Genomic DNA, 22,021 nt, shown 5'->3' with positions numbered 1-22,021 from the left:
GGGGGGCAGCCTTTACTTGCTGCAATCCACAAAACCCACATGAAAAAGCATTTTCATCAGTTATTTTTTTCTTGTATGTATGAAACAGTTCAAAGAGGAACAGTTCACAGTGATGTCTGTGGATTATGGAGTGAAACAAGGACAGAGGACGACACGTTGCTGTGAGCGCCACGAACACAGCTCAATTATCATCCGTTGTACTGTAGTGAAGGCAAAAAAATAAAAACCTTGGCACACAAAGCCAAAGGTAAGAAAGAATTTTGTTTAATTTAATAAAATGAAGGTGAAGGGTTCTAAGAAGTCTGATAAATGTATCAAACGTTTACAGATTGCACACACACACCCCATTATCAAAGTTTTTTTTTTTTTTATTTCACAAGCAGAAGCAATGAAAAAAACATGGTTAAATTACTGTCAGGACACTTGTGTGTGTGTGTACCGGGCACCGAGACCTACCGTTAAATGATGATCACATTAGTTATTTGTTTCTAGAGCTGCTCACTTGTTTGATTTGGCAGATTTTTTATGCCAGATGCCGTTCCTGACCGGAACTCCCAAAGGATTTGTGTTTCCTCCCAGGATGGAACTGGGGGGAGCTTTCACTTGTTAAGCAAATGTGTAAACTATTTTAATAACCCGTGTAAGCACACTGCACCCTCTCATCTAAATAAATGATCAAAAAAAAGAGAACAAAACAAGAAAAGCAGCAACAGTAAAGCCGAGGTTTCGATGCCCACAAGCAACTGGGCGCTGTCACAGTTTAAGAACAAGCTGCTCGCACAGGCAATCTATGTTGTATATTTTGTATAATTTCATGCTGTGATAGGAGCACATTTAGTACTTGTTTTTTCAGGTAGCCTACGTGTTAGTGTCACGCAGTTAATGGCTCTGTTTTTATCACCGTGACTTTGTGACTCAACGTGAGATGACACTCAATCTGTGTTTTGGCCTCTCTGACAGATTTTGTAGTGCCGCGGCTCCGCATCCAAACCTGCTACTCAAACTGTCACAGCGCACCGCTAACATGCTAACAATGTGGTGAGACGGGTCCACGGATGAGGGTAACAACATCATCGCTCATATTAATAACGCCACAGGCTTTTCAAATGCCCTTTCTCTTTCTGTTGGCAGGAAAAAAAAAAAGATGGAAAAACGCAGAACTGAGGGAAAAATCAATTCCTGCATCTGCACCTTGTTTCTGCTCTGTTGTGGGAGAAGGAATACATTAATACAGTAATCAGGGTCAAATCACACTCTGCTTAAAATGTGCGTGTGTGTGTGTGTGTGTGTGTGGGGGGGGGTAGGAGAGTAAGTTCAATAGAGCTTTGATATAGGGAACCTGGAAATGAGGAGAGACCAGGCCAGAGGCAGGGGTCTTAATATTGATAACACAGTGATGATGTCTGAATGTCAGCATGGAGGAGAACAAGCAAGAGCAGCAAAAAGAAAGACGGGTGCATCAGACTGCACCTGAGATGGCTTGATGACAAAGGGACGCTCTCTGGTGGCAACAGCAGTAGCTGCCCTGAATTTTTTATAGCCGGCTTGGTGGGGAGATAGCTGAGAGACACCATGATATGTCTCACCCGTGTTCCTCTGAGAGCAGCCTTTCATTAGCCTTCTCCCAACCCGAGGTGAGCGCGGTGGCCAAGATGAAGTCAGGAGGAAATAAGAGTTGAAATTGTTTTGAGAAAGGGGGCCAAAAAGAAAGTTAATACCGAGGAAGTTGTGAGTGTATTTATGGTCCTCTAAAAAATAAAAGCGGTCCATTTTTGGCTGTTGGGAGCTGTTATGATGGATTTTGGATAATGGAGTTTTGATGGATGTGTGGTGTCTGGCCAGTCCCAGTGTCTGAATTGAGGGCAAGTACCACTGATTTCACCCACTGATATCTGGCCGTCAGATACTACAGCACCCCCCCGCTTCTGGTGGTCCACCTCCAACATGTTTAATCCCCGAGCTAAATTGTTTAGGTGTGCACTATTGAATACCTCATAACCTTTTATAAGTTCTATAAAATAACTGCAAACCCACAGAGACAAAACCACAGCGGAGTCGCTGAGATCCACTTTCCCTGTGATCTCAAACATTCAAATCCCCCCCTTTAAAAGGAGCAATTAGGCGAGGTAAAAAGATAATGTTTTCGTCTTTAGCATCCCTTTGGTAAACATTGCCGTTAGGATCAATTAACCAGCGGCTAATGAGCAAAGTGGGGGTCTGCCTCAATATTGCACCATTGTTCATTGGCGATTTTTAATTAATGGCTTTTGAAGTAAAAATCGCAAAAGTTTTTAATTGTTTTCCTTTTCCAGTGGTGGGAGGAGGTGGGGAGGGGAGGTGGCAAGATCAGAGTGTTAATTATAAAGTGGGGGCTTTAAAGTGAGAAGGATTTAGACTTTTAATTAAAGAGGAATTTGATGCGACCAACAGACTGAGTTCAGTTGCCACACAATCCCCTGTTATTCTCCCCTGGCCGTTGTCTGCTATCTGCTCGACTTCTCCTCTGGTTTGCAGCCCTCCATCTTCTGCCACTCATTTTGCTCTCACTCCACCCCTGTATGGTGTTGATGTCTCCTTCCTTACAGGGTGTTGCTATCAGAAGCCGGATTAGGGACTTTGAGAGCTCTGCTCTCAAATGGTGAAGATGAGGCCTGGGTGGAAAGGGGGAGGGAGGGGTTGGAGGTGGTGGCGGTGGTGGTGGCGGTGGTGGCGGCAAGGGGGATGGCTCAGTCACTCCATCGGATTTCCAAGATTGAATTAGTGAGCTTTAGACAAATCAGAGCCCTTTTGGACATGTTCACAATGTTGCCTCCTCCATTTTCCACCCTTCTCTTTCTGTCTCATCCTCTTACAGCCTTGCCAGCTTCTCCTCCCTCTGCCTCTCCATCTCCCTTCCTCCTCATCTGTTCTCCCTTAATAGCGCATAAGATTGTTTTCATAGCAGTGATAAATTAGGCTGAAGTGATTAGCATGGTGTGAAAAGTGATTACATCCTGTAGCTTTGCTGATTTGTCGAACAGATGCCCTCTACTAGCTAAACTTTGGTAGGTTACAGCGTTAAACTCAGTCCCCCCCCCCACAGCTGTAGGTCCCAGCAGACGCATACAGGTTAATTGCCTTGATTGTGGATATGGCCCCACAATACCATTGGGAATGCAGCCTGCAGCTCATTTGTTATTGCGGTAGCCGCTAACAGTCGTGCACGCCGTTCGTGCCTGCTCACACGCGCCTCTTTTGCGGTGTAGTTCTTACATAAATAGGGGGCGACTGAAAAATAGTAGCAGCTGAGAAACGGCGGTGACGTGGGATGCTGACTCATGATGCCGTCAGCTGACTTCAAATACTGATGAAGTTGTTAAAATTAGAATATAAGAACAAAATATTTGCCAATCATCAGGATTAATGGGTTGGCGGTATAACTTCCATCAGAAGCAGCAGGATGTGAGACAAAGAACTGCTGGTTTTTTTTGAGGAGCCTCCTCATCAGGGGTGGAATAACATGAAAGAATATAACTAGAGAAATGGCTGACCTCCTGTTGTCTCACCCCTTCCGCCCGTGTTGCTGTGATTACGCCAATCACTGTCATTAGCATTCCCCGCGATTAATGTGATTTCTCATGCTTTGTTGCATGCATGCTAATGACTAGCACCCAGCTCTCTTCTCATTTCAGCTGCACAAACTCTCCTCGGCTCTCCCTCGAAACACTCATCTGGCACCGAATTAACTCCTCGAGCTGTACTGTATTAATACATGCAGTGCAGCCAGCAAATCCACTGCTGATTAAGACAACAACCTGACCCAGCATTCATCTACCCCGGAATCAGCTTTTATCAATTTTAGCTTGGTGGGATTCTCATCTCTCATCCGTCTTTCCTCACCCCCCCCCCCCCCCCCCCCCCCATCATTTCAAAGAGCAGAAAATAGGAGGAGGAGGAGGAGGAGCTGGGATTACCATACATCAATCTCCCCCCCTCATCCCTCCACCTTTTTAACTTTGTTGCTTCTCATCTCATCACGTGGGTGCTCTCCTTATCTGTTTATCCCACTCCCGCTAATCTTCATTTTTTTTTTTTTTTTTTTACCGTTTCTATCCCTCGCGCTCCGCATTAATGCCTTTTGTTGCCTTTATCTGACTCTTAATGTCTCCCACTCTCATCTACCTTGGATTTGCTCAAGGTTTCTCTTCAGTTCTACATAAAGCACCTTCTTTACGCAGCAGGCTGAATGCGTAGAAACTAAGAGATACATTTTGGCTGGTAGCTCATTGTGGCGTCAAGTATTAAGGTCTCTGAGGACAATTTATTACACAAACAGGATTTGGATTGTTTATCTGAGTAGAGGGACATGTGCTATTGTTGTGAAGAGATTATTTCTGTATATATGTATTCAACACACAAGTAGTCTGTTTTGCTATTGCTGCAACCTTTATGCCCATGTTGTAATTTAAGCACTTGGCCCTAAATTGGTTTTTCAATAAAATATCTATTCTCGGGCAAAGATGCCCCCCCCAACTGACTAGTAATGATGTATCATCTAGCATCATAATCACAGCAAAATTTGAATTTTTCCAATAGTTTCAGACTAAAAGCCTGAAAGAACATAATTTCTATGACCCTGCACTTTATGTTTTTTGCTTATTAGCATACTAACATGCTGAAATAAAAGGGTGAACATGGTACCTGTTTAACATCAGGATGTTAGTATGTGAGTTATCCTAAGCAATACAATAGGGCTTTTTAGCCCAAAGCTATCTTAATCACTATATAAACTCACATGCAGTTTGCACCTGTGCACAATGTCTGTGTGTTTTTTTTCTTTTTGTAATAAGAAAATGGCCAAACACACACACTCACTTAAACTCAGCAGTCTGTTTCTCCACAAAGCTAGGCTGATATCACAGCAGTGTTAGCTACAGCGATGAAGTCCTCTTTCTCCACCACTGATGTCACATCCTGACAAGTCTCTGTTATATAGACCTCGTGTTATCTGTGCTTATATTCTGAGCTGCTCCACTCTGTGTGACCTTTACGAACTCTGTTATCCAAAGCCTTCTGTTGAAGAGCCTAACGGTAGCGGAGCCGGTCAAAGGCAGCGCGGGAAGACGGAGCAGCAGCACAAAACTGTGCACATTTGTATCGTGCATTTGGTCTCAGTTTTCCTCTCTAGACACTGATATTGACCTCAGAGCTGAAGTCTGGCCTCAGTGCTGGTTATAAACCCAGTTCTGAAAAAGTTGTGACACTCTGCAAAATGTAAATAAAAATGGACTGCAATGATTTGCAAGTGTCATAAAGCCATATTTTTACCCACAGCAGAACATAGAAATCATATCAGATTTTAAACTGAGAAAATGTGCCATTTTAAGAAAAATATTAGCTCATTTTGGATTTGACGACAGAAACACATCTCAAACGATGTGACAGGGCCACGTTTATCACATTCTTTAATGTCTGGGAACTGAGGAGACCACTTGTTGGACTTTGTGGAGAGCAATGTTGTCCCATACTTGTCGGATATATGATTCTAGCTGGTCTTACTCGTTGTGTTTTCTGTTCCGTGAGGCTCCAAATGTTTCCAGTTGGTGAAAAGTCTGGACTGCAGGCAGACTCTCTTACTGCAAAGCCATGCTGCTGTAATAGATGCAGTATCCTGTTTAGCATTGTCTTGCTGAAATATGCAAGGCCTTCCCTGAAGAAGATGTTGTCTGGATGGGAGCATATGTTGCCCCCAAACCTGTACATACCTTTCAGCATTGATGTTACCTTTCCAGATGTGCAAGCTGCCAATGCAGGCTTGTGAACTGAGTGCTGATAACAAGCCGGATGGTCCTCCGGACCAAAGACGAGACTGATTTCAAATCTCGATTTGTCCAACCACAGAGCAGTTTTCCATTTTTCCTCAGTCCATTTTAAATGAGTTTTGGCCCTGAGAAGATAGATTGTTTAGCTTTAATCCCCAGGGTTTGAGGTTCTAATGATAACCTGGGTGGGACTAATGAACACAATGTAAGATTAGATATACATTATTTGTTAAATTCCTTTGTTATAGCAGCTAAAAATGAACTTAAACAAACAGAATAATATATATAATAATATGTTTGTTGGTGTAAGTGGGTCCTGATATACATACAAGGATGACAACTGCTTTTGCTTTCACCAAGCAGACTCCAGGTCCACTAGAAAGTAGTGTAATTAGGGCAACTGTGTGTTCCTGCTGTCCGCACCTGTCTGTGTGTGCCTGAATGTAATACCTGATTTAGTGTTAGCAGAGAAAAGGAGTCCCCCCCCCCTTACTTTTCCTCTGTATTTGTATTTCTAGAGGCAGAGTTTTCCCAGCGTGAGCTACAGTATTGCCTTTTGTTTTTCTTATTCTAAGACTCACTTGATGCAGCATAACATTCATCATGATTATGCCACCCCGATAATGAAACACAGTGGAATTAACATTCACCATCCGCTGGGAGCCCAAAATGTAAATGGGGAGAGCTTTACTGTATTTCAGTGGAATCAAAGCGTGATTCAAGGAGACCGCTTGTGACACTTCTTTGAAACAAAGCGCGCTAGTCAACTGTATATTTTGCTGAATGTGGCCTCTGCAGTTGTTAAGCGTAGCAGTGTAGTTAACAGTGAAAACTAGAAGACTAGAAAACTGCAGAGATCCAACATGAGGAGCATTTAGTGCACAGGGATGTTTTTTTCCCACCATAGCGCTTGTGGCCAAGGCTTTTTGCTAATTAAGTGGGGGAGGTTTTTTTCTGAGTCACAAATGACTTTTATTGGCAGAACTTGGACAAAAAAGGAACATATTTGGATTTTTAAAAGTGTACCTAATTATGCTGCTGGTTGCTCATGCGTTGCATTTGTTGCTGTGCTTCTCCTGAGCTCAGTGTGTGCTTTTAACTCAAATGTTCCACTGGGCTTTTGAAGTTGAAAATAACCATCAGGTGTGCATTGGACAAGATGAGTGCATCCCACCACCACCCCCACGAGGGAGGGGTGGAACACTGGAACGAAAAATTGTCCATAATGTAGTTTATGGTGCTTTTTGTGCTGCATTCAGCCAAAAGAAGCTGTTGCGTTATTATTTTTATTATTATTTTTGTATTTTAGAGCTGTTGAGTTGAAGGTGAGAGTTTCCACTCTTGGCCTTTGGCTTTGCAGTTTATTCATTCCTCTGTGTGGTGCTGTTGTCTGCCAACAGTCTACAGTTTTGAGTCTGCCGATGGTTGTGATAAGTGCTTTCTGCACTCTGAAGGGTATGGGGCAGTCTGAGTGTAATCCAGTACAATTTTTTAAAAATTTTAAAGCTGCTTCTGAAAAATGTAACACTAACAAATGTGTCAAAAAATGCACTTTTAAATGTAATCCTGAATTAAATGGAACCTTTCATGAATATGCCCCAAATTCAGTTTTTTCTGTGCTTACTGATTTCTTGAAGTGTTTTGATATGTCAGATAGAGAGTGTTATTGTGAGTTTGTGCCCACGAAGGGCAGCGAGCAGGTAAGGACACTGCTCAGGGTTAACAGGCTGGGATGAATGCAAAAGTCCCAAGAGCCCTTTGAAGAGAGAGAGAGAGAGAGCGAGAGAAAAAAAAATGTCTAAGTGTGAGAAGTGGAAATGGAAAGAGAAGGAGATGGAGGGAGAGCTGTGAGGGCGAGGCAGAAATGACCTCTGCAGTTCTGTTGATGACATGAAGCAGAATAAGAGGAGAGATGAGGGAAAAGAGGGGAGACAAACCGAGCGGGGAGGATTAAGAAAGCAGCTGGTGAGGATGATCCAGAGGGGAGTCGGGGAGAAGAGAGACAGAGAGAGAGAGACAAGAAAAGAGAGAAATAAGGAGAAAGGAGGTGGAGGTGGAAGAGGGAGGTGCGAGAGATTGATGAGGGAGAGTGAGAAACTAATTCTCACTTCACTCTGGGCTGGAAGATTAAGGAAGATTAGAGAGATAGAGTGAGGTAGGGAGAGAGATGGGGCGATAACTTCTACCACATGCCACAGAAAGATCTTTGAATGCCTAATACCCAAATACAGGGAGAGACAGAGAGAGAGTGTGTGAGAGGGGGAGAGATTATGAAACCAAAAAATATATATATATATTAATAAATAAAAAAACATAAAAAGTGAATGAGCTAGGGAAGAGGAGGAAGACAAAAAGCTGGCGTGACAAGAGAAGAAGACGAGATACAGACAGGAGCAAATCAGGCTCAGAGGGGTCCTAATAGTAATGATCCTTGATATTATAAATGTCTTTTATAGTAGAGGCCATTTCTAGGCGTGTGTTCTAATCCATGTCAAGGGAGTGTAGACGCAAAATCCAGGTCATCCGTATACCTCTCCAGCATTCGCTTTCACTGAGTCTTCCCATTGGGATTCATTCTCTTGTGCTGTGCAGGTCTGTGTGGCGGTATCTTTTACCCCGTGTTCTTTTTTACTTGCAAAAAAAAAAGGGAAACCTATTTTCCATTCCCTGCCACTGACATCTATTTATTCTCCGTCTCTTCACTGTTGGTGCAAAATTTTAACAGCTATAGGCTGCCACGCGTGTTTTCAGGAGAAAAGGGGTGATGGGACGAATGCACAAAACACAGGTAGACACAGGTGTGTGGATGTATAGGCGCTTACACACACATGCACGCGCACGCACGCACGCACGCACACACACACAGACATATAATAGTGTGTTTGACGAATGTATGTGTCCTCGTGCTGGAACACATGCCTGCTGCCACAGAAGTTTTCTGTAGGAAATGAGGAAGGAAAGAAAGAGAGGGGGAAAGAGAGGGAGAGTGCTGCAGTGGCAGACTCAATCCGTCATGCAGGATTACAGTGTAAGCTTCTCCACGGCCATAGATGCGGTTTTATGGAAGAAACACAGGGCTTTTCTAAATGCAGTAGGCCTTCCTATCCTTTCTTCATATTAGAAACAAAAGCAGAGGGCAGAAGAGGGCTGTGAGGCTTCTTCCCCTGCGATCCTCGCTGCCTGATGGCTGCTATCTCTGAGGATTGATTGAGCATCCCTCAAGCACTGAGGGGGCTTCCAGGGGGACAGGTTGGAAGTGACCTTGGCTCTCACCTCTGTGCCCACGCACACTGGAGGTGGGATCATTACTGCACCTATCCTGAGGCAGAAGTGACCTTGGAAGGTGACAAAAGGCTCACAGCTCTGTTCCTTTTTGAAGCTGGGATTAGTAGGAGGTGATCTTCTGTGTTTGAGAAAATATTTTTTGCTTGCGTGTGTCTTGTGTGTATGTGCGTGAGATCTGCCCCTCACATCTTAAACGGAATTTATAGTTGCAGTGCTGGAATGATGCCAGAACATCCCAAACGTTACACAGCATGAATGCGCCCCGCAGGGAAAAAAATCGCCCTGAAAATACAACTCTGCCAAACTTTGATCTCCTCCATCGCCCTGCTACACACTGCTGAAACGGGCAAACGCAGCTTGGAAATCTTCCCTCAACATACACCCACAGCCTTCTTTGAACTAGCACGGAGAAAGGTCCCAATAAATACAACACTGCCACAAATATTGGAAAGTAAAAAGGGGATAGTATACCGCTTGCCCACGTAGCAGAGGCTGTCGTTTCAGCTGACGACCGCCTCGCTGAAAAGGAAACAACCGCGGCACTCCTGCTGCTTCATTGGCTGTTGCGCAACATCTTGCTGCACAAAGCACTCTGCAGTTTTAATTTCCACATCCTTTATCCGATCCTCACCCAAGGTTGCCCCGCATTATAACCTGCCAGAGATACCGACTTAAACGTGTCGCGGTCTGCTCTGTCTGCCCGAGCCACTAGAAAATAAACAAAACAACAAACTGACCCAAATGCAGAGCGACAAAAGCGAAATGAATTTGAGATTGGGCCGATGTCATTAGAATCACAAAAATATACTGTCAGTTACAGTGCCGGAGCAGGAAAAGACCCAGGGAGCATGAAAGTCATACACAGAGAGGAGGGGGAATATATGCTAATAAGGCTGGGACTTAGTGACTTCAACGAGGGAGGATTAGAAGCTGTGACAGTACAAGCTTCCAGGCCTGTTCAACCAGCGGAGCAGAGACGTGAATGCAGCAGGCTACGATAAGGGAGCAGGACACGACAACATCCTTGGGATAGATGGTTCTGACAAAACGCAGATACAAGTCGGTGCTGAATAGATATCAGAAAGATTAGTGCCGCTTTCTGTTGTTGATTTGGTAAAGCAGTCAATCCGGGACAGGTGCTTCCAGGGTGCTAAAGCGGGAACGAGGGACATCAGTAAAAATATTTGTTTAATGTAGGAGTCAGTGGAGGGAGTATCATTGTATTGCAGCTATTTAAGACTCAAAATTCAGTCAGGTGGTTCAGTCACGATAGGGGGGGTTGGGGGTCTTCAGCAAATGCATCAAAACAAATTTGAGATGTCTCCCAGTTTCACTGCTACTGTCAGTCACTTTGTTGGGGGTGCAGTCTGTATGTTCATCTCCATAATAATGTATTTACTCAAGTAACTCATGAATAAGCATTAGCGTTTGAATAGTCATGCATTGCCCCCTGAGGATGAATCACTGGCTTCCAGTGACTCCTTGGAACAGAAGATATTAATAGTTCCCAGAACACCTGTCCTAATGATTTTCTATCATTGACTCTATAACTCTATTCTTGAAACCCACTGAGAATCATCTGATGATTTAGCCTTTGGGAACAACGGAGCTTTGGATGAATACTTGGACAGCTGTGCCAACACCTCCACTTCTTTGCACTGATCAACTTACCATTAGATAGATACTATAAAAAGTGATTTTTTTTTTGTCAGTGGTGTACAATAGTCGATGCATTTTGTGCACTGTGTTCCTTTTTAGCTTTTTTCCAAGGTGGCTCCACATTCTAAACTGCCGGAGGCAGCGACTGTTAAAACATGCATGCAACCAGATATCAACGTATTTTTATGATATTGTAGAAATTGCTGTGATACCAACTGCAGGCTGGCATGCTTTGCCTTCTGTTGACTGAATTGCTTTCATATTTGGCAGTGACATTTGCATTCTGTACACAGAAATGAGTGGAAATTCTAATCTGCTTGTGGCTAAACCTGCAAAAATAATTATTCCTATTAATGTCAGCTATACTTAGTGTTAAGTGCTAAGTAACAAATATTTGCTGCATGAAGGGGATGCTTTTGTCAGATTGCAAACAAAAAATATCATTTGCTACCCACCTAAATTCCAGTGTTAGTAAGTGTGGGTGCTTTCAGACACTGGTTGACAAGCTAATAAGCAGCAAAGCGTGCTGATGCCTTAAGCATGGAATTACTGTGGCTGTGGGACATTGTACATTTTGCAGCTGTGAACAGATATTCATTTGTAATCATTCAAAGTATACATTTCAGAAATATCCCCCCCTAAAAAAACAACAACAAACAAACAAACAAAAACCAAACTCACAACACTCAGGTATTACCGTGATATCTAAAGCAAACATGCTCTTCGATTCCGAATCATCCCTGAGGTAACATTACAAACTGACCAAACACTCTTTCATCATCAAAATATTACACACCTGTTTCTCCAGCAAGGCCCACCGGAGAATATTAGTGGAAGCCAAAACCCTGAACACCTGTGGAGAACACACTAGTAGAAAAATCTTTTTCAGTGCATGGCAGAGGCTTATTGATCGCGTCAGAAGTACGTTAAAAGTAAGGCTGCTCGATCTTTCCTCTTTTCACTCTCCCCCTGCCTGGGTGGGAGATAAACATGAAAACGATCTTTAACTGGAAACTGAAAAGAGATTTGCGCCGATTACGGTGGAAGATGGAGTGTCATTATTCACTCTCATCACTGGTCGGTAGCCTTGGTGCTCTTCTGAAATGGGCCGTCTCCTTCCCGATGCGTCGCATATTACCACAGACAACCTTGCACGTGTTGTGCTTATTAATCTCCGAAACGACCCTCTCCCACCTCACTTTGTCCTCTGCACCGCCTTGTCCAATCTCGGAGCCTTTCCGAAAGGAACGCCCTTGAAAGGTAAACAGCAGATTAGATGAGAAAAGGACGTGGTGAATTAAACCTCAGAGAAAACATCTTTAAGTAATATTTGCAGTGAAGCAGATATCTTTCTAATGATGAGTAACTTTATTAACCCGAGCTATCACGCTTTACAGCTCACAAAGATGACAGGTGGGAATAAACAGAGTCGATGCAAATAGGCTCTTAAAGTGAGTAATTTTCTTGCACCTTTTTCTCTTGCAGCTTGCAGTGTGTCTTTTTTTTTTATTCTCTCCCACACATCTTAATACACATAGTATTTACACACACATGCAACTTTGGGGAGACAAAGTCCATCTGCAATTCCCGAGGACTTCTCCTGAAATGTCAGTGCCAGCGTGTTGAAAGGATCAGATAGCTTTTTGATGTTGCACGTGCAGTCAGGCAGAAGAGGAAGAGAGACAGGGGTGATAGGCATCAGGTGTAATTTTGGTAACTGCTTTGGCAGCTGATGACTCACCATTCAGAAGACGAAGGCAGAGCACCAACCTAAAGAGAGATTGGCTCGAGTCAGATGAGCCGCCTGACACAAAAAAAAAAAAACATCCCCTGACCTTTGTGCATGAAGATCATTGGAGCCGATCTGCACCTTCAACTACTCACCAGCGAAACAGCGGAAAGGCCTAAAGGTAGATGTCAGATGTTGTTATAGTCCAGTGACACAATAATAATTTGTTGCAGCCATATGATGCAGACGGAACCAGGATCAGCCACCCTGAAAAGAGCAGGATCTGTTAGTTAAGGTTTTACTTCAGTGCTGATTCATAAGCCAGAAAAATGATTAGGCTCATAATTTAAAGTCAGGCTCCACACGCTGCACACACACAAAAAGCATTATGAAGCCTGCACTAATGGGCACATGCAGAATCTAGAACTGCCAGTCACAAGTATGTCTGCATTTAGGCCATAGGGTGGGGTAGGGTGGGGGGTATGGATGGGTGGGTACGTTTTTCAAAGAGCTCGGAGAGATGTGAATAAAATAAGGCATTTGGCACGGCATGAATTTTTGCCTTTTTACCAATAACACACACAGTCTGCTATTTATGCATAATTTATAGTTTTAAAAGGCCTGAATGGCGAGCAGAATTTAGCAGTAAATTAGAGGCCTTCAGTGGGTCAGCACTGTCACTGTTGGTATATCCACACGCTCTTAGCCAGCACTTTACCTTATGGCCAGACTGAGAAGTACTTGAACCATTGCCAAAGCAGTAAAATACAGGCCACAAATGTTGTCCCTGTCATGACCTACTGGCACGTCTCTTGGGACTGTGATTCTCTGGACTGTCTCCTGTCAAGATTTATTTGATCTTTATTGCACCTCTCACAGTTTATATACTGTAGCTTAAGATAAAGCAGCAGCAGCAGCAGCAATAGCAGCAGTGGGGCTTGCATTTGCTGTGCTCAGTAGAGCTGGATCTGTTTGTACCAGTGTAAACATTTGCATCTCTAAATTGAAACTGGTTGCAGTATTTATGTAGAGAATAGTGAATATTCCCCACCCAGAAGCTGTCTGCTTTAACTGTTGTGTAGCTAAATTAAATGTAGATGCAAGGTATGAAAATTGAATATTATATATCTGAAGATGTTGCCCCGTACAATCCCCACACTGAAAAAGCTTACTCTGGAGTCCTCTCACATCATATTTTTGGTTCCATAGAGCACCAAAGATCATTTTACAGTTGCCACTTTCCTGATGATTAATTATACATAAAATGCTCGTGTGCGCCACATGATGAAAGTTGCAGTTCTCCATGTAACCACCGCCCCAGAAGTGCCGTACACTTTAACTTCACAACTCATCCCAGTGAAACAGCCCTCTTCTGGAGCAGCGATGGAGCTTCCCCAGCCAAAAAAAATCAGTGTGATTTGAAGGAAAAAAAACTGCAGCGTAGATAAACAGGTGGTAACATCCTTTCAACTTCCAGTAGCGCTCCAGTCAGACCCCCGCTTGTGGAACAATCTTTCACTGACAAAGCAAATGCATGCATCTTTGCTTTTATTAATACATTTGTTTTAGAACTTATTTGTTTACGAAATAGATGTAATCAGCATTCACTCTGTATACACTTACTACAATTACTGGATATCATTGATTCAATATACAAAATGCACTAATGGACTGGCATTTATTATATATCATTTTTCTAATCTTAATGACAGCTCAAAGTGCCACACACTACCAGCCACATTCACATTATACTTTGTATCGCCTTCACGCAGTATAGTCTCACCATTCAAGCTAAGAGGCAGATCTTTGGACTGTGGAAAGAAACTGGAGGAAACCCACAAAGGTTCAAACCCCAGACCTGTTTGGCATGAGGTGATCTTGCTCATCACTGCACCAAAGATGCATATCTACATATTAATGCCTATGTCATCATGTGCTGCATGGTGAACTTGCACCTCTCAGTGCATACCAGCCATTCCTGTATTCTGTGGTATCCCTGCAGTACATTTCTTACTCTTCACATGTGTTGGTCTTTTTTCTTTTTTTTTTTTTTAAATGCTTGATTCTAAATGTCAATATTAATTATTCTCAAATGAATACAAAAAAAATCTTGCAAGCAAGCTTCTCTTTGCACGACAGCTCAGGAAGGACTTCCAGGACGGGCGGGTAAAGCTGCAGATGTCGACACAACTTTCATCTTGGTGCTATTTTTCAGCTGTGACGCGTGTCTTCATTTGACCAGTGGCCATTAAGCTTTATATTATCTGTGGGGATGTTATCTTATATTATAACCCTGAGGAGTAACAGGAGCTTTATGGAGCGTGCATGAAAATATTACTTGACAGTTTCAGAAAAAAAAAAAAAAGACAATTACAAAACACTCCTCCAGCTGCATTTTGCTAAATGATCAAATATCATGCTGGGTTGGGGTAACTGACTTTTAACTCTTATGCCAAAATACTGCAGATCAGCAGTTTGAAGTTAGGTGGTAGCTGCCCTCAGCGCTCTTAATGTCAGTTCTTTCCAACTGCAGTGCAATTTTTCCCTGTAGTCCAGCAGCAATTTGCATCTTTAAATGTCTTTTCTTTTTTTTTGGGGGGGGGGGGGGGGGTCTGAAGCATTTTCACAGAAATTCATGAAATTTCCTTTCATGTTCTCTCCCTCCTGAATCAGTACTCTGTGCAAATACAGTGTTTGGTTTGATTATGCAAACTGCTCCTGTATTACAGGTAAAAAATGTTTTGTTTTTTTTTTCAATTTCCCCTCTCAGGGAACAAGGCAGTGCAAGCCAGAACAGCAACAAAGTGTCAAGGTGACAGGTTGGCCCAGTTACTAAGGACAAATCACAGATGGATTTATGAGAAGCTGCTGCAGCACGTTTCTGTGCATTATTGTAACGATAATTCAACACGACTGAACGCTCACGTCTCGTGTTTGCTGTTTTCACTACGCGGTTTGTATTTTAAATAGCCGCATTCTTGCTTTATGTTCTACAAGCTCTGACTCTTGCCTTTTATTGTAACCCCATTGATCTAGCTGAAAGCCAAGCAAATCCAAAAAACCCCTGCTGCCGTTCTCTTATACTGAGTATTTTTAGTCTTAATCTCACCAACAGGCAAACAGCCACCCCTAAGTGGACTGAATTTCACAGCTCTTGAAGCCATGCAAAACTGTAAATTCATAGCATTGCTTTTTTTTTTAACCCCCCCCCCCCATCCAAAAAAAAGTGCTCTCACATTATTTACCTGCACTTGTTTCCCTCTTTGTACTCCATAAACCTGGGGAGTTTTTATGTCCACAGGCTGTATACCCCCCCCCATGAGAGGTTAGCACCTGCTGTCAGTGTATCAGTAAGGCTGAGACAGAGACAAGGCTACAAGGCTGGGGACACAGGCGAAAAAGTTATTCATACATTAACAGATGAAAGCTTCTGTTGCTTTTCACCTCCTCGCACCCTGACAGGTCTGCTTTTATCTGCCGAGGCTCAAGGTGAGGACGGAGCTGCTTTATGGGGCTTTGCACTTCAAAACTACCCGGTTGGTCTTTCAAGGAAGGGCCCCACTTTCCTCCAGCTGCCACCCATCAGTACCTCACGACCTCCTCTCACGCAGATGCTTAGACACCCTCCACCGGTCCACTGAATGTTCCTATTTTTCCTTCATCTTTGTCTTTTTTTTCCTCTACAGTTTGCCTTTGTTACTCCATGCATAATACTTCTGGGGTGGCTGCTTTTTTTTCTCTCCTGCCTCCCGGTGTGAGAGAGCTCTCCCTTTCTTCTCTTTGACTTCATTGCGTCCTGAGAGGGAGTCCCCAGAGCTTTCTTTATTTTTCCTACTTGCACAGATATAAGTGAATATTGTTTTTTCGGGGAGGGGTCTGACATGAATGTGCATTAGAGAGCGTGGATGAATAAGGCTTTGTGAGTCCAGGCATTTTGCCTGTGCGTGTATGCAAATTAGTTTTTTTTCTTTTTCAGGAGAACGTTTAGCCAACAGGGCTTGGCATGTCTGGGTTTGCTCATTGTTGCATGGCCGTGTTGCTCCTGTGGTGGTGCTTTGCCTCTTCAATGGCTACTGGGAGGAAAAGAGGATAGACAGCAAGCAAGGAGGTGAATCGTAATTAAAATGTAATTAAATCTTGTTAAGTTGGTGACAGCCTGCAATCGATGGCAAGAATTTGCCTCCAATACTAACGAACTAAAAGATCATTGGAGTTTTAGGTGGGCTGGGACCAGTAAGGGGAAAATAATTAAGCTATTTATGGCCTCAATTAATCAATTCACTGAGAAACTTGCTTTAGGAATCCAGCTCAGTTGGAAACTCTCTTAGAATATACCTCAACTATATATTTTCTAAAACTCTAATTAGGAAGCAAGAGCTCCCTGAAGCAACGGACAGTATGACCTTATCATCCTTATTTACTCCTGAAATCCGGGTAAAGGCTATGCTTGAGATCCCCGTCCTGATCCGTTCTGGTTTCACAAGGATGAAAACAGCAGTTTCGCTATATTACATTATAAAACTCTAATGAGGAAATATGAGCTCCCCTGTGATTCAAACTGCAGCACCCAATTATCCTTACTTATGGCTGCACAGGCTGATACACCCAGGTTAATGGCATAACAGACGCTGTCCCCAAAGGTGCTCAGCACTATGTGAAAGGCTGTGACATAGATCAATACCTTGTATTGGTGCCTCAACTCAGTTCTGGAGGAATTCGCTCCTATGAAAATGGTGTAAAAAGAAAAAAAAAGATGAAAGAATCGAAGAATGAAAGTGGCGCTTCAAAGAAAACATCACATTGACAGAACCTCCCACGCGAAAACGTTTTAAATTTGTGCTCAGCTGGCGACAGCGCCATGTTGCTATTCTGCCCTGCATCCCGCCACCTGCCCCGGGCTTGTTAACAAGGTGCCCGTGGCAATGATTGCCTGGCCATCAAACTCCCAGCTGATAAGTTCCTCTGGGAGAGCGCGGGGCCCTGTCATTGAATTCGCCCCGATCGCCTCCTCGTGCTGTACATTTGAGATAACACTCAGCCAAACCCAGCTTCGCATCCTTTCGTTAACGACCTCTTTATATATGAATTATTCTGTAAAAATCTTCCCGACATTTTGCAGCCACTTTGTGTAAGTACACGATGTTTATTATTTGCTGCATTTCATAATTTGATGACAGGATTTATATGCACAGTTATAGTGTTGTAGCCTGTCATCAACATGGTATCCGGCGAGACACCTGTCACTTCCAATGCTGCAAGGCCGAAGAATGAGATTGGCTGAATGATTGAAGCCTGAGTGCGGTGAGGGTGAGGGACACGGCGACAGGACTGTGATTGACACAAATGAGAGAGAGGAAGAGATGATAGAAGGGAGCAGAGGAGAGGACGGGATGCTAAAACAATAGCAGGTTAAAGAGAGTGGATAGAGGGAGATTTACAGAGATAGATCGGCCGAAGGAGAGACAGGTGGTGAGTGGGAGAGGTGAGAAAAAAAGCAGAGGAGGGGCAGACATTTTTTTTTTTGTTACTGTTCAGCAAAAAAAAGGTTCGCTTAGAGAAAGAGAGGCTGAGAGACAGGAGGCTGAGAAGAAGATGAGACAGGAAAAGGGTGAAAAGTATTCCAGGAGGAACATCCCAACTTCAGTCATGCCCCAGTGAATGTGCTGACAGGGTCTGTCTGTGCCACAGCGGAGCAAGTGTCATACATGCAGACACACCACATCACACTGCACAGGGCAAGAGGAAACTGGTGCTGCTTAATCCGCAACACACACGTTACGCACAGTATGTAACTTTAAATGCAGTTTTGCAGGAAAATATCATTTGAAGCACGAAGCAAAGAAGAGAACTTGCTATAGAGACCAAGACTGCACTAAAAATTATTTAAGCATGTGAGCCTATGGAGACTGACCCGCCTTTGGAGTCTGCCTCATTCAGCTTCTTAGTAAATCTTTCAAACACCTCATCCCAAGTTCTTAACATCATCATCAGGGTCATTGTCTTTCTTCGGGATCACAGAAGATATGACACAACCATTTTAAAAACAGCTGAACGAGGGATTTTTCTTTAAATGGACCCTTTGACTCTGTTTAAGCCTCTTCAGGTATTGTTATTAACACAGCTGACAAAGTTTGCCATCTATCACAAGGTGATAGAAGTTTTTGTTAGACAATAATTGGAGCATTTTGGAAGTGCTTTCCTTGGAACTAACTAGCACATATTTGTGTGAATCCCCCAGCCTATGGATCAGTCTCGCTAATCAAACTTGCTAGCATTAGCTAATAACTTAGCACCCAGCCCTCTTATCTGAATATGGTCACTTCTGCCCCCCCCAAAAACAAACAAACAAACAAACAAAACAAGATGCTGAAGTTGAAGGGTTTCACAATCCATTGGGTGACATCATGGTGGCTATGTCCATATTTTATATACAGTCTATGGCTTTTATGACTCAGACATTACTTGTTGCAGTAGTGGGATAAGTGAAACCCACAGCTATGTTATATGAGTCCCTGCTGCTTTGATTTTGACCATTGTTCTATCTCATGTGATTTTCCCCGATGTCTCGGAGGTGTTTTATCGAATCACCGGCATTTGGAGTTGAATTACACAGTACACATGCTTGTCTGCCTCTGCACACATAGTAGCGATAAAAAGGTTTTTATGTTAATGCAATCTGGGAAATAGTCACATTATTGGCTTGTCAGATGCGTAGGCTGCTGTTACTGAAACGCTACTGAAGGGTTCCTGCTCTTATCTTAAAACAAGCACATTGATTGATATCTGACATTTCGATTTGGCGTAGGATTTCCATTTGAGGCTTGAGTGCTTGAGAGACACGCTGAGATTCAGATGTTTACCAACCTTTTAGATCGCTCGGGGCCCTAGATGCAACAAAGTGCATCTACGGCTTGCATCTGAATTGAAATGTTAACTGACTGATCAAAAGACAATGCCAATCGGGGTAATTAATCACACTTTAAAGTAACATGAAGCCGGTTTTGTGTCACAGCTGGTCTTTTTCCACTGCAGTGAGAAATCCTCGAGAGTCGATCCCACTGAACGCTCAGAGCAGTCTCTATTTTTTTCCCATATACAATGACATGATAGCGTTGCCCCTGTCTGCCTTATGTAAATACATTATGAAGGTATAAATTGAATTGTATTCCTGGCCTTTGTGAAATTGTGATTGCCGCACTGTTAAAAGGTCTTTCCTGCCTGTCAGTGACTTCTCCTACCTGTCTGCGCCTCTCCACTTTTAATTAACGCAGCGCAATGATTAAAGTTTTAACTTAATTATCTTTATCTTTTCTCTCAGGGTGTTCAACCCTCCGTGGGAAACTGAATGAGACACTTGACGAGAGGAGTGGAAGAAAAAAAAAAAACAGCAGAGAGAAGCTTGGTGAGATAGAAGGAGATATTAAGAGGAAGAGTGACTGACACCTGCCCTCCAGCTCGGTGTGAAGGGCATATAATGGGAGAGTGAGAGGAAGGGCATGAAGAGAGGGAAAACAGAGGAGAGAATGAAGACAACCGGAAAACAAGAGCTGCTTCAAAGCAAACCTGTCTCCAATTAGGACATCTCACCACAAGACAAGATGATTACACGAAGTTTGCTCTTATTGGTTTCCCTGTGCCTGTGGGAGGGGCTCATGCGAGGTGCCTCAGCCAGTAAAATTTTACGGAGGAGAGGCGTGGGCGGATCGCACATAGTGAAGCCAGGGGAGAGCAGATCCGTGGATGGGAATGTGGATTTGAATGCAATGCCCGTGGTGACTCTTAGAAACCTGATTAGCCACGAGCAGGCGGGCGACGCTGGATCTTTTTCTTACGCCAAGATGCTGCAGAATCATCTCGCTCCATCTGTAGTTAATAAGGAAAGACAAACTTTCAAGCCCAAGCGCGAAGTTGACTCTGTGGCGCCGCATATATTATCCAGTAACAAGGAGTTTACCCAGGATGGGAAGAAAGTTAAAAACAACACCAAGAATGCTGAGACTTCCAAAATGGGGAGGTCAGAGAAAGCGTTCACGGTTCATCACAAGCCAGATCTTCACTCCAATAAAACCAGGTTTAAATCAGGCTCTAGATCCAAAAGCAGACCGGATTTTAGCGTCCACACCACAGGCATGCCAGGAAAAGGTTTCAGCATAGACTCAAGCCGAAAGCTTAACCTCACTGGCAGTTACGGAGTGCTTAAGCTGCTCTCAAAAGACAACCTGGTTAGGATTGTCAATTCCCAAATGCAGAATGTTCCCAGCCTGAGCTTTCCGAGCAAGGGCAGTCGGAGCAGGAAGCGAGATTTGATTGACGTTAATCACGGACAGTTAGAGTCTCAGAAAGTGCCGAGACAAGATATAGCTGTCACTCAGTCTCACACAGGATATGATAATCAGACTGCATTTCCTTATGCGAGCCCAGTCACCACGCCAGATCTTAATCGAGACCAGGGGCCCGACGCTCGTATTAATCCGCTCAGTGAAGTCAAGCCAGCTTTAAGCAAAGGGCAGGACAACTTGGGAAAACAAGGTTCAGATAGTGGTGATAGCAAGAGCAAACACTTTGCCCGCTTACTGTCAACACCTCGCAGCGAGGTCAGTTTGAGCCCTGACAAAGAAGTAATGATCAGCCAAACAGAACGACCATTTACATCGACAAAACATCTCCCGCTGCATGTTCCCTCTGAAACTAATGATTCTCCTCCGTCTGTGCTGACAGTGCAACCCCTGGGAGTGAGACTGGGGAACAGAGCAGCAGATTCCCATAGAGACCCATTAACAGAGTCAGCTCACACTGCTCAAACAGATCTCAGCACAGCTCAGTACTCTGCAGATGAAGACAACAAACTTGTCAACAGCAGTCACGTCCTGAGGCTCCACCCTGCTCCCGAATGGAGCCGCGCCGCAGAAGACGCCGCGGTGCAGGTTATTGATCCTGATAATGGAAAGGGCCTTGTGTTTGAAGAAGCAGAGTCAGAGGTGGAAGAAGAAGAGGAAGATGACCGTATGGAGGTGAAGGGGTCGCGGTCTCGCAGCAGGAGGAGCTGGATCTGGAACCAGTTCTTTGTGATCGAAGAATACGCCGGGCCGGAACCCGTGCTCATTGGCCGGGTAAGGAGAAACTTCATTCATCATTTACAAGGGCTGTGAAGTGTTTTATGAATGTTTTATGAATATTTAAGACACTGCTACAAGTCTCTTACATGGCTTATTTAACCCCAGGTCCTCGTTTCAGTTACACATCTTATACAAGAGCTCATTAGCATACTTTAGCCCCACAGTCACGCTCCAAGTTTTTTTTTTTTTTTTGGTGCATTGTTATAATCCCGCAATTGGAATTGATTTACTTTCCTCCAATATGGTGCCTTCCAGGTAGCTGTAAAAACTTCATTGAATCTATGGCGTACTCAAGCGCAACAAACCCCCCCCCGATCCCCTGAGCCCAAGGGGCTCGTCATGATCACAACCAATCTACACCAGCCAATGGGAATTGATGTATCCAGGAGAATTAATAGCTTTACTTTTTCCTTCCACCATTGATCCTCCCC

The 22,021-nt window shown here is 43.7% G+C and overlaps 1 protein-coding gene across 1 annotated transcript in view; it reads left to right on the top strand.

The window, feature by feature from the left end:
* The window catches only part of cdh24b (cadherin 24, type 2b), a 149,351-nt gene that overhangs the window by 31,970 nt on the left and 95,360 nt on the right, over positions 1-22,021 (top strand). The window contains exon 2 of the mRNA XM_030751439.1: positions 19,793-21,584. Coding sequence (XP_030607299.1) covers positions 20,073-21,584 — 1,512 coding nt within the window. The 5' untranslated portion in view covers positions 19,793-20,072. The remainder of the gene's footprint in view (positions 1-19,792; positions 21,585-22,021) is intronic.

The sequence above is a fragment of the Archocentrus centrarchus genome, chromosome 17, assembly GCF_007364275.1.
Source record: "Archocentrus centrarchus isolate MPI-CPG fArcCen1 chromosome 17, fArcCen1, whole genome shotgun sequence".
In the NCBI taxonomy this organism is placed as follows: Eukaryota; Metazoa; Chordata; class Actinopteri; order Cichliformes; family Cichlidae; genus Archocentrus; species Archocentrus centrarchus.
The sequence above is the reverse complement of the archived record's forward strand: the minus strand, read 5'-3'. Positions and strand labels throughout refer to the sequence as shown.